The 12,984-nt window shown below is 36.9% G+C and overlaps 1 protein-coding gene across 1 annotated transcript in view; it reads right to left on the bottom strand.

The window, feature by feature from the left end:
* Window positions 1-12,984, bottom strand: part of NRG1 (neuregulin 1) — a 1,121,130-nt gene that overhangs the window by 149,537 nt on the left and 958,609 nt on the right. Inside the window, 2 exon segments of the mRNA XM_043561070.1 lie at window positions 5,657-5,707; window positions 8,021-8,071. Coding sequence (XP_043417005.1) covers window positions 5,657-5,707; window positions 8,021-8,071 — 102 coding nt within the window.

Genomic DNA, 12,984 nt, shown 5'->3' with positions numbered 1-12,984 from the left:
CTGAACTGACAGTACAGAGCCTGCTTGGGATTCTCTCTCTCTGCCCCTACCCACCCCCCCCAGCCCCCTGCTGTGCATGCTCTCTCTCTCTCTCAAATAAATAAACTTAAAAAAAAAGACCATAGGATTTGCAATCAGAAGATTCAGTTTTAAATTTCTGCTATACCACCTACTTAGTTTTTGAATTTGGACATGTCAGACAGAACGTCTGAGCCTCAACCCCTCAACTGACAAATGGGACGAAATCTAGGTCACAGAGTTCTTGTGTGAATAAATGACTCAACATATAAAAATATGCCTTATAAAATATACAGTATGATGCAAATATCAGTTACTTATATATACACAGCACATACACATATATGGTTTATTCCATGGTTCCAAAGAAAATTCTGTAAAAGTTTAATTTCAACTGAATACACAAGGTTAATTATAATTTCGTTGTAAGCTTGATCAAAAGTTTTGAGATGATCTCACCCAGTAATGGAATGTAGTGAGAGACAATGAATGACTTTAGAAAGGTCAAAGGCAGGACTGAAGAATGATAGGACAGTTGTAGGCGGTACGTTAAGAAAAACAGTAAGACACATTCACTTACAAAATGAATGAACTGAACACGAAGGCAGTAACTTGCCCGAGCATAGGAATGGCTGTGATATATACATGCCGGTGCTCTTGGCCAAGACACTGTACTGCCCCAAAAATCTGTAAGTGCCTAGGCAACTAGAAAGATGGAAGTAATACCAGTGGGGCAATTTCATTTTAAATTATTCTCTTATTGCTATATGGTGCATGGGAATTTGTTTGTCATTCTCCACAACAGAGCCACCACACCCTTGAAAATGTCATGTTTCTAGAAACCTGGAAACACAATTTGCATTCACTTGGAAGTAGCTCTCCGACGGTGACAGGACAGATTTCATATTTGCCACCAATAAAGATCTGAAATTGAAATGCCATTTTGCCAGCTGAGAATCATTTAGCAAAGGTTCAGGCAGTTTCCTCCACCATTAAAGCAGGTAAGTCAGTTCCAGCTGAGGATGGAATGTAAATCTCACCAATGGACCATGGACTTGGCCCAATCTGATCAATACATATCACTGCCCCCAAGTGAAAATGCTGTATCTCATTATAACAAAAATGTCCTGCGGACAAAAGAGATTTTCCCCTTCAGTGAGCTCTTTTAGGTGCCAAATTAAGGACTGAATTCTTCATTTCATTCAGAGATTTCAAAGAGGACTTCCTGGATAAGTTCCTTTGAAATGCAGGCTTAGCTGAGAATATATCATATTTTGAAAAGACAGTGATTTCCGAGCATAGAACTTCCAGCATCATCATTTAGAATGCAAATAATTAGCTCCTTTCCTCCTCCAAAAATAAAGATATTATCCTACATTGTTCAAATAAGACGTAAGGCTGCCTCTAATTACCATTCTTTTTTTAGAGCCACATCGCTTTTCCAGGTATAGCTCTCTCCCACAGAGAGGGGAGACCACCTAAAAGCAAAGATGTGCTAAATGATTCACGTTAATTTTCCCACATCAGGCTTCCAATATAGATTTGAGACAAACAAGATTATACGGACCTTGAAACTGGGTCTCGGGGAGGTTAACAACTCGCCTAAGATTACCCAGTAATTACCGCACTCATATTTAGACTTACAAGCACGTGTCCACCCAAGATGTGTGTTCTTTCCATTTTGCCTCACTGCCTGCCATGCTTTGATGGGTGATATACAGATCGTAGGGGCTCAGCTGGTCCCAGGCCATACATTTACCTTATTAGGCTACCACCCATACTCCCAATCCACTTCGTGTCAAAGATAACTTTGCAGTCCATTCATAGAATCGCATTCCTTTTAATATTAAAGCTTTTTCTTTGAGGCAACAAAATCTCATGTATCATAGCAGACTAGTGTATTGCCTGGGTTTGAATTCTGCTTGTATGACTTCAGACAAGATAGATCAGTATCATCATCTGAAAACTGGATTAAGGTTTTGTGAGAATCATGAGTTATCATCCATACAAATCACCCAGGACAGTGCCTGGTATGCAGAAAGTCTTCAATAGATTTATGCTATTATTATTACTTGAAACACTTACTACTATTTAAGACTGTTTTCCAGAAACTTATCTTTATTTTTTTCGAATTACTATTCATCAGACTTCTCATTTTTGTTTCGCTCATTTATATATTAAATTGGAATGGATGGTTCTTAATTCAGTAAAGTGATTGGTATAACAATTGCACTTTTTTTTTTACAGCATTCAATAAAATTGTAGGCAACATAGGGTCACAGGCAGCTGGCACTTCAGGGAAAAATAATTCAGGCTTGTTCTAAGTAGTTCTTTTACTTTCGTGCTGATCCTACGTAAAGGAGGAACAAGAACGTCCTACTAACTATTTTGTTCACATTCTTCTCCTTACACAATATCACGTAAGTGTATGTAATAGGATGCTTGTTTAGCAAATAATATGTTTCAAGTCACAGATGCCTCATTTACCAAAAAAAAGAAAATAAAGGAAAATAATGTTCATCTTTACCAGGAGATCATTATAAGACACTTCTTAAAAACTTTATAAATTAGTAACTCTAAAAATAGTGAATACACAATGCAAATTTCAATCCCAATTTCAAAAAAGAAATAGTTAAAATTTTCCTTACAAAGGGTAGGCTTTGTAACTTTGATATTTCACCAGTAATTATGAATTGCTAGGAATAATAAATACACAGGGGGAATAAATGATAAGGTGTTTGTAAATGAAAAATAAATTCTTTTAAACCTCCAGTCAAGAACAACTGCTTTATTGTTACGATGCTCAAAAAATATTTAAAAATTTAAGATTTAAAAAAATATGTGAAAATATTTCTGATCACTATTTAATAACTAGCATGAAAAAAACGCTTATTATACATTAAGTAGATAGAGGAAGGGTGGATAAATAGAAAGTCAGAATGAAAAACACTGATTAGAGGAATATATATATTAAAATATTAGCAATAGTATTTCAGATAGGTAAGTGGGCAATTCTTATTTTCTTCTTCTTGTTTTTTCTATTCCAATAGGAGTTTGAGACGTCAAAAGCAGAACTTTGAGGGCAGGCATGGTCAGGGAAGGCTTTGGAGAAAAGCAAGAAGTCAGCAGAAAGGACGGAGAGTTCTGAGCAGCGCCAAGGATGTAAACTGACACTGCTGAACCATCACAAGATTTACTCAGCAGTGACACGCTCTCATCAACAGGACTGGCAGTAAGGGGATGTTTCCCCACAGAGGTGTGCACATTTGTACCTGAAGAATGAACAAGAAACAGGGCTGCCTGACCCCAAAAGCACACCAGGTCATCGTAACACATAATAGGTTTGCTGAATCCATCCTCTTCAGAAAGGCTTTTTAAAGTGTACATAGAAAACACAAGTGCCAATAGTTCAAAGAACGTAGCCCCACAAAGACATGATTACATCCCAATTGCGTAGTTCAGTTTTCACGTCCCGGGATTTACTGGTGTCTCCTTTCTGGGTGAAACGAAGTGAAAAGAAACCTATTCTTCAGGGCTGATTATTCCTGACCCATGTGAACTTTCCCAAGGACTTCGACTCACAGATATCGTTTGAATGTTTAAGTCCCGCTTATTGCCGTTACTGCTTCCTCAAGTTTCCCCTTCAGCCTTTACTAGATAGAGCTATGCTGACGTCACAGCCTTCTGCAATGCAGGGTTCTATGGGTGCTGCCCATAGGTGAGTTGATGATGCCTCACACTGCTCTCATCATTCTAACCAAGAATAGACTTAGGATCCTGCCACTATTGGTTGTATTTTCAAATTATGGAGCATATTTTCATGAGATTAACAAAAATGTGGGCATTAATCAATCCCACAGCATTTACTGAGAGTCTAGCATGAACGGGGAAGGAGGGATGCATGAAAATGGCACACTGATATATTTTAACATGATATCAAAACACAAAGCCTTCTTTCTTCATCAAAATCCGTTACCAAACAACAGGAACTGACTCTGCTGAGAGTTGGAGATCAGAGTCAGATTTCAAAATTATTTCTCTCTCAACAGTATTGCAATGAATACAATATGAACCGAGAGATTCATTTCAGTTCCCTAAAGCTCTGGAAAATCCAAAGAAGTATTTCTTCTATTCCAAGACTGCTCGGATATGCTTAAGGATAGCATCCATCGCCCTGTTAATGATAGCATGAGGGTTCCAATTACAAGAGTTTCAATAACTTTATTCAATGAATCATGCAAGGGAGAAACTGTTCCCAGACAAAATGCCAAAAGGAAAAATCCAGTATTTGCCCTTGTATAATAAGCACTCAAAAATCTAAAACAAAGCTCCACATGATGCCTTAATGCTAGTCAGCTAAAATCTATATAATTATACTAATCTTTTTATAAGTAGAATTAAATAACAAATATCCCAAGTTCCCCAGAAGGGATTATCATTTCAGACTATGTAATGAGTATCGTTAGAATACAGAAGAAGCCAATTTAAGTCCTCTCTAGCATTTTATTTCCTGTTTGATCTCCCTAGATTGCTGCTATCAATCTAGTTAAATGATGCTTTATCTAGCTAAAATATAGTCAAAACATCATACTTCTTGCAATAAAAGATACGTTTACATCATATCATTATAGTTCTGGTACCATCAGCCCAAAGGGAAAGGCTTTAGGTTCAAACTGGATTTATTTCAACAGCCTGAGAAAACAACTAAAGTTGCCAAATGTACAGACCTTCTTGCAAGTGGTCCCTACCATGCTGACAGCCAAAGGAAATTGTTCCTTAAACACACCCTCTGGGCTGGAATGGAATGATTGGGGACGTCTATTTATTGAAGAGCTTATCAACCTGAGAAATAGCTTTAAATAAAGAGCTAAAATATGGGAGAGAAAGACTGTAATTATAGGCTTTATTTTCAAGGTCTGATAAATTCCCCCGTTGGATATCAAAACTTAATTCTATGCCATTCACAATTCGTAAGTATCAAAACTATTTTTACTAGTCCTTGCTAATTTCTTAAGTTCCCCTGACATGGCACAAAGCACCAATCAATCTAACCATTGTAGAACTCCATAAGCACAAAGCACATTTCACATTAAACAGATGAAAACCAATCTGAGATCTTGCCTGGGGACTTGCTTCCAAGCATTCTCATAATTAGTCACTTACTATCAAATTTGAATTAAGGGCATCTATATATAGTTTCCTTACTCTGTCACAGCAGACTTTATATGAGATCTGGGGAGATTTAGAATAGGCCCCAAACAGCTGGGTATCAGGCCTCAGGCAATTGCTCAAGGCATCAAGACACATTAAAAACCACCAACGATGTTCTCTGTTGCTCACCTAGAACCAGGCCTCAGAGGCTCTATAGTCATTTTTCAACATTCAAAGAGACTGCATTATAAAACTACCACATATGTCGTGTCTTCTCATATCCATATGTGCCTTAGGGGGAGGGGATATCTAGTCCACACTAAGCATAGCAAGGGGTCATTCCCTTCCAAACAACAAATACCATCCTGCTCCCGAACTTGATGGACTGTTCCTCAGTAAGGGCAGAGGATACACAGGAACACGATCTTCAGAAGCAGGTACTGTCTTGGGTTAAAAACTAATGAATGGAATATTTAAATATACTTACATGAAGAAGTATTTGCTCCTTCTGTTGATACTGATATTCTAATGGGAGACTCTATAAAACAAAGAAGTGAAATGAGGCTTTATTGAGTCATGCCGCTTGCACTCTTAAATCAGAACTTTGCCAGGCTTAAAGATCGTCTAGAAAAAGAGGACTAGAAAACAGTGCAACAGAGAAGCTGAAGCGTTTCAAAGCCAGAGGAAGATATATACAACATTCAAAGACCAACAGAGGACCACAGAGTCCAAAGACTCTTTTGAAAGGGATGAAAATGGGAGTCAATCCCCCTGTGAGGATACCCCACATACCAACTGGTGTATGAACTTCCTAGAAACATCACTCTGAACAGATCCCTAGTACAAGTGAGATGGATAATTCCTTGTCTCAAGTGTGGCTCTGATTTTAAGAAATATGAAATCAAAGAGAACAATTCCCATATTCAGAAAGAATGAAAGTCAAGTTTCATGCACAGAGGGGAAAAAAGGGAAAGTATTCTCAGGCAACATGGTCTGCATAAACATCCTGACCAAATACGGTGCAAATAAAGTCCATGCAAGATCCACTAGAGCAATTACGTTAGGATTAAACAACACATGCTGAAGAAATTCATAATATACAATCATTGGAGATGTATGGTAGCAAGAGTCTCTTAGGTACCGAGCATAAGGGAAGGAAAACCGGTATTTAAATACAGACAGAGCATAAAACACAACTCATGCAGGAAAAAAGCATGGGACCTAAGGGTTTTTATTAGTCAGAAAGAAGAACAACTTAGTATCAAAGAGGGATTGAAATTCAGCAGCCAGAAAGTCATAAAGATTTAAGTCATATATCAGAAAATAAGAGTTACAGTCACTGCAAATTCCCAAGACAAGCACCACATAAACTGAAAAGCCCAGCTTCCTAACGGCATCTACCGGAGTCAGATAGCAAAGTCCCTTCCAGCAAAGAAATGCCTGAATGGATGGAGAAGAAAATTCAGATAACTTAACAACTTTTCTCTTTTTGTTGCTCTTTTTACCTCTCTGTTTCCTCCTCTCTCTCTCCATGCCTTCCTCCCTCTCACTTTCTCTCTCTTTCTTTCTATTACTCAGAAAAGTACAACCTTCTTAGACTCCAGGATCATCCCACCCTACAACACACATACGTACATCTTTATGAACAACACATAAATATGCCCTAAACATGGCCAAAGCAGTCTAGCAGAGGGAGAAATTTAGCTCTAATGATCCTGAACAATGGCTTGAAGGGGAGAGGAGGAACTGGTGAAGGTAAGTTAGAAAAAAAAAAAAAGGCTGTGTTTGATGATATGGCCTCCTAGAGTTTCAACAAGGTACAGGCCATAATGCAGGGAAATATGACGCCAAAACATTAAACATGGGGTAATGAGAACGAATACTGAGCTGAAAGGGTCTGCTCTCCTACTTACAGAGATATAGGACTTAACATTTCGAATGCTTCAATTTTCTCAACTGTACAAAGAAGAAAAATAATGTCTCGTTTCACACATCTGTTGTGATTACCAAATGAGATGCAAACATCTTTGTAACCTGTGAGGTCTCATGCCAAAACATGTTATCGTTATACCTCTGAAGTGAGTTTTGAATCTAGGTCTCTAAAAACTTGTTTCTACTTAAATGTGAATTTTTAAATGTTCCAAGGTCCTGTTAACTATAGAATAATGGGGGATAAGGAAAATAAAAATGAAAAAAAAAATTAAATTCACAGCAGATTAAATTCACAGCTAGTGGGAAAATCAATGAATTATGAGTATACATGCATTAGTACAGTAGTAGAATTGGGTTATAAGTAACTAATGTCTGCTCAGACTCTAACTGCTACCAGCAAATATTACAGGCAAGTAAGAAACAAACAAAAACAAACCAAAAAAAAAAAAAAGCAAATCATCTGAAAAACTCAGGCTTATAACAGTGTTTTCTGTAAGTTCAGTGACCCACAACTGATCATTAGGAGCCCAGAGGTCAGAGATTAGACACGGACACATTCTTCAGGATTGAACTGTGATGGATGAAAGAGAACAGAGGCAGCTAAGAGAAGCACCTATAAAGATTATATAAACTGAATGTATAACCCAGATGCCTTCTTTAGTGCTCTAACATTACTAAGTTGTATCTAAACATTTCTTTTTCCCATGCATGCCTTTCAGGCCCAACTTCAGGAATACAGCAAAAACTGTCCTCCTTTAGTAAAATCCAAAGAGGCAAAACGAACTGGAGAAAATACTGGAGCAGAAACCAAGAACAGTTGCAATTTGGATGCAGACAGGGTTCTGATTAGTAGAAGACACAGCCAGCAGTTATGTCTGTTGTTCTGGTTAGTAAAATTTGGGGAGCTTATTTTCCTTACCTGAAGACACATATGCTCTTTCAGTTGAGGCTGGCATGCCAGTGATGATCTCTGCAAAAAGAAAAGGTGATAGGATATTATGATGTATAATCAGGAGGCCGGGAGCCACTTCCACAGCCTGCCTTCAAACCAAAAGAGTGTAAAGGAAGAAAGTATTGCAAGAGGGTGATGAAAACCCAGGCTCTATCCGCCCTGAAAGTGAGAAACGCAAAAAAAAGAAAAAAAAAAAAAAAGACTGTTCAGAGAAGTAGTTCTTCTTTCTTGGGCAAAGAGCACGAGATGAGCCGTGCTAGAGTACGTAAGAATTCTCTGCCCCTGCCAGTCTGTGATAGAGACTATAAGGCAAGGAGCCTCCTTCTCAGAAAGGAAGACAGATAGCAGAAGTAAAAAACAAACAAACAAACAAACAAGATGTAGAATCAAAGCTGTGGTCAGAATTTTTAAGTTATGAATCTTTGGAGAATTACATGTTTGTTCAAAAACAAAAGCAAGCGTATTTCTAGTTGGGGTTGGTGAAAGTCATCAAGTTCCGGCATCAAACTCTACAGAAAATTGCCAGTGGTAATCAAGAGGGGCGCCTTATCGGACAGACTTTGAGCTACTCTGGGCAGGGCACAGAGGAAGTAGGCAGCTCTCAGCCCAAGGGAATGAAGAAGAAACTATCCTTCTGGACACACCATTATCATGGGAATCATGAGAGTGTTCAAACTTTGACATGCTTTCAGTTGACTGCCTTTATAATGGAACAAAGGACGATTACATTGTCTAACCAATTCTGTCCTCTTTCTGTCCTTCTGAAAAGGGTTTTAGTTGTCAAGATCTAGTATATTCAGTAAGGCATGGAAAGATGTAGTGATGCAATAATGAGTACCGTTCAACCTTCACTGTTTGTATAATTCTTGTTAAATGACCTAATGACCTTTCACTATTTACTATTTACTAACCAGGACAAACAGGCAAGTTGAACCTGTTGCGATATATATACATTACAAAAGTTACTAGTAGCTACTAAAATCCTAAAGTCATATATGTTATCATTTTACATTCGAAACTATTAATCATGGAGTTAGAAATGTTCCTGATCAATGCAATCATCTTTAAATATAAATATGGCCATTTAGAATTTCCATGGTGGGACTAGTCCGGGAGGCAAGAGGAATTAATTTTAAGTGGCAATATTTCTTCAACTTCAGAGGCTTCTATAGGGATAAAACGTTTTTGTGGAATGAGAAGGGAAAGAAATTTCATGTGAGATTCAGCAGGGATGTTTAAGAATAAGCACTGGGTGAAATATGAACATATAAAGATCAGAAATGTGGCTCTGATGAGACCAAAAGTGTCTTTCTCATGAAAATAAGTTTGGATGGTCCTCTCTAATCAAACATTAGGACAGACCATTCAAGGTGTGAGATTATTATCAAGCTGCCAAAGTAGCCTACGTTGCCTCTTCTGCCCATGAAAAATGGGATCAAGAGAAAGGAATCAGAATGTGAGGGTGTATGATATCCTTTGGACTTTTTCAAGCAGCAGGAATTAAAGAGGATATTCTGTGTTGGTAATATGGCCATATCTGTATATAACATGGCCACAACTAACTTTCTTGATGTAGGCTGCAGAAAATGAAATTATTCTTCTTTGGGGAAAATTGAATCTGAGAGGAACATTTTAATCAAAGATTCACAACATTTATCTTTCTCTACAAATACATAGAATAAGATCCATGTTTCCAAGCAAGAGCCCATGTTAGGAGAGATGTTTCCTTATTCTGTCCTTTGGGACCCATCAATGACACAACAACCAGATTAAAGTAGTAAGCTCAGGGTCACAAGAATTGGGCAGAAATCCCAAACCCAGCATGAATATCAAGACTCTTCAAATTTATTTTTGACAAACCAAGTAGTTGTCCACTATGACCTTCCAAGAAAAAAAAGAAGTACTTTTCTAGCTCCAGCATGAAAGATCTCAGATTAGAGGAAAGGTTAACCATAACATTTCCTTTTTTAATTGAATGTTACATAAAAATACCTGAACAGGAGGTTACTACAATAATCTATCTACACAGAGACAACTTAAAATAACCTCACTTTCTAAAAATAATAATAACAATAATAATCCCCTTCCTAAAATTAGATATTTACCCTGGAGACCTTAAAAATATCTTTAATGATTATGGTTCCAAATAAAAACCTTCTGAATTATCTTGGGGGAAATGCAAGTTAGGAAGTTGTATACTTCCACACTAAAAGAGTCTTGCTAATAAGAAAAATTAATCTTTTTAATTAAAACCACTCAGCAAGCATTTTTATGCATGTTTCGGGTAGAATTAATAGATTTACAAAACAATCTTTTGTTATAAGTGATTGAAAATAATTGTTACAATTACAAATTTTAAAAACTTTAAGACCTGCAATCTTCCTGATATTTACTTAAGCAAAATATTTTTCCTACAGTAATTTGGTATATTAAGTTTGTTAATTTATAAAGGACATCCCCTTCATTAGTGCAAATTAATGAGGATTTAGAATTATCAGGAACTGAACACAGCTGAGCAACTTAGGCTGTGTAGGCAAGTAAACATAAGGAACATTAGTGTATTTGTAATGTTTGAATGCTTTTTGAATAAATCAGATCTGGTCTCAAGAAAACGTTGCAGCATTTAAAAAATGACACCTTCTGGAAAGTAGTTTTTCTAATTATTACGTATTCATGACTTGTTTGAGATTTCACCATGAGCACAATATACTGCATATAACTATTTAGCAAAATACACATGTACATATATACAAACATATGTATGATGTGCCTGTATGTATTTAAATATCCATTGCTGTGACTCTTTGTTATTCTAAAACTACAGGTTCTTATTGTGTGCACAAAAAATATGATGAAGTCACCTTTTTACAGATTGACAATGGGCCCACTTATTGGCACTAGTGAAGATGACTTCAGGAACATCCTCAAGTGTCTGCATTCCTGCTCGTAATGAGAGCTTCCTCTTAAGAGGAATAAATGCTGGAGAGACACAATCAATACTATGCATTGGAAAGATATCTCCATTCCACCCATGATGTTCTTCCTTATTAGCCTTCATGGGAATACAATATAATACAACATACATGGGGACTGCTTTACAAATTACAAAACATTTTATATTATTGTCAGTGTAACTACAGCTCGTTTACCAATATCACAACATTTTCAACACCACCATCAATTTGGGAGAGGGGGAAGCTAAGCCTATTACCCACACGAGCCAATTTTTTAAAGGATCCATTGATGTACTAGTCAAATTTTGTGGACATAATATTTTTCGTTCATCTCAGAGGAAACAGCAAATTTATTGCTATGAGCCCAATGTTGCTATGGGATCTTGAATCTCACTCAAATAATTTTTCTCCTGATTAAAAAAAGAAAATCTAGTAGAGGATATGATTGATTAGTATGTATATTCTCTTGTATTAACCTTTTAAAGACTGCAGTACTTAATTAATTTGAAAACCAGTTAGGTCTATTACTCTCTTCCCTAATCTGATGCCCAGGAGTTTTCATGGAGCTCCTCAGCTAAGAATTAATTGTGAAATTAAGGTTTCCTACATAAAGACCAAGCAAAATGAAATGCAAATAAAAATGAACATATAGTGTATAATCTGTATAGGCATAGTATATGTGGCCTTGTAAGCTGCCATATTTGAATTAATGAAAGGAATCTACCCTAACGCATCATGTAATGATGGCTGCCTATGGCATCCTTTTTTTTTTTTTTTTTTTTTTTTTGAGAGAAAGAGAGAGCACACACAAATGAGCAAGCGAGAGGGGCAGTGAGAGAGAGACAGAGAGAGAGAATCTTAAGCAAGCTCTACGCTCAGCATGGAGCCAGATGTGGGGCTGGATTCCACAACTGTGAGATCACAACCTGAGCCGAAATCAAGAGTCAGACTCTCAAATGACTGAGCCACCCAGGCGCCCTGTGACATTCTTTTTTACAAGAAAGCTCAATGGACTTATTACACTCACAAAGTCCAAAAATTAATGAGCAGATTGCACAGGTGTGTGTCTGTCTACAGTATGGCAAATTCTTTTTTCCAAATAAGATAGGACTGAAAAGACAATGGAAAAGGTAGACAACATAAATTTCTAAAACGTAGCTTAACAAAATGATTGGCTACATATATATTCTTTTCTAAGTGCTTGAAAATAGTGAAAATATGGTCATTATTTCACTCAAGCTTATAACAATTCAAGGAGAATTTCTTGGGTTTTTGTTGTCATTTCATAGTTGCTAATCTAAGCAAATCTAAACAATGACTTTCACTGCAGAAAGTTCATAATATTGGATGGAAGACTTTTATGGTCTAAGCCAATTTTTTTTCCTGATAGTTATATAGCTGTGTTAATGGAATTAAAAGTAGTATCAGATATCAAGGTCATCCTGCTACATTTTTCACTTTTTTTTTCTGGGGAGAAAAGAAAACAATGTCTCAGGCAGATCTCCCCCAAACCTCTGCCATCTCCTCTAGAATCTCGTGCCAAAATACATTCTGAACATCTCAGTGTCAAGAAGGTACCCATGTGGGAATTTCAGTAAATCACAAGGAATCTGTTGCATAGGATGAGATTAGGATAATTAGTTCACAGCAGCAAACCAGGATCTTTCAGCAAGACAACCTGTGTAGAAATTACCAGACCACAGTTATGTACTGAAGTACTTAAATACGGGAGAGATGAGTGAGACAACACAAAATCAACAAAATTACTAGTATTTTATAGAAAACATAAATTAAAATCTCAAGGGGAGTTCAATATAATATGATATTTTGACAACGTGCTCTTATTTTTTAAACTTTTTTTCTAGGGCCCCAAAGGAAAATGAAATTCTTGAGAATTCCACTCTCTCAGCCCAAGTCAACATAAATACATTTAGGAAGAGATGGTTTAGCCAGGTGGCAGTTTACAACCATAGTAGA

This window comes from Prionailurus bengalensis, chromosome B1, assembly GCF_016509475.1.
Source record: "Prionailurus bengalensis isolate Pbe53 chromosome B1, Fcat_Pben_1.1_paternal_pri, whole genome shotgun sequence".
Taxonomy (NCBI): Eukaryota; Metazoa; Chordata; class Mammalia; order Carnivora; family Felidae; genus Prionailurus; species Prionailurus bengalensis.
Note: the sequence above shows the minus strand (reverse complement) of the source record. Positions and strands in the feature narration are given on the sequence as shown.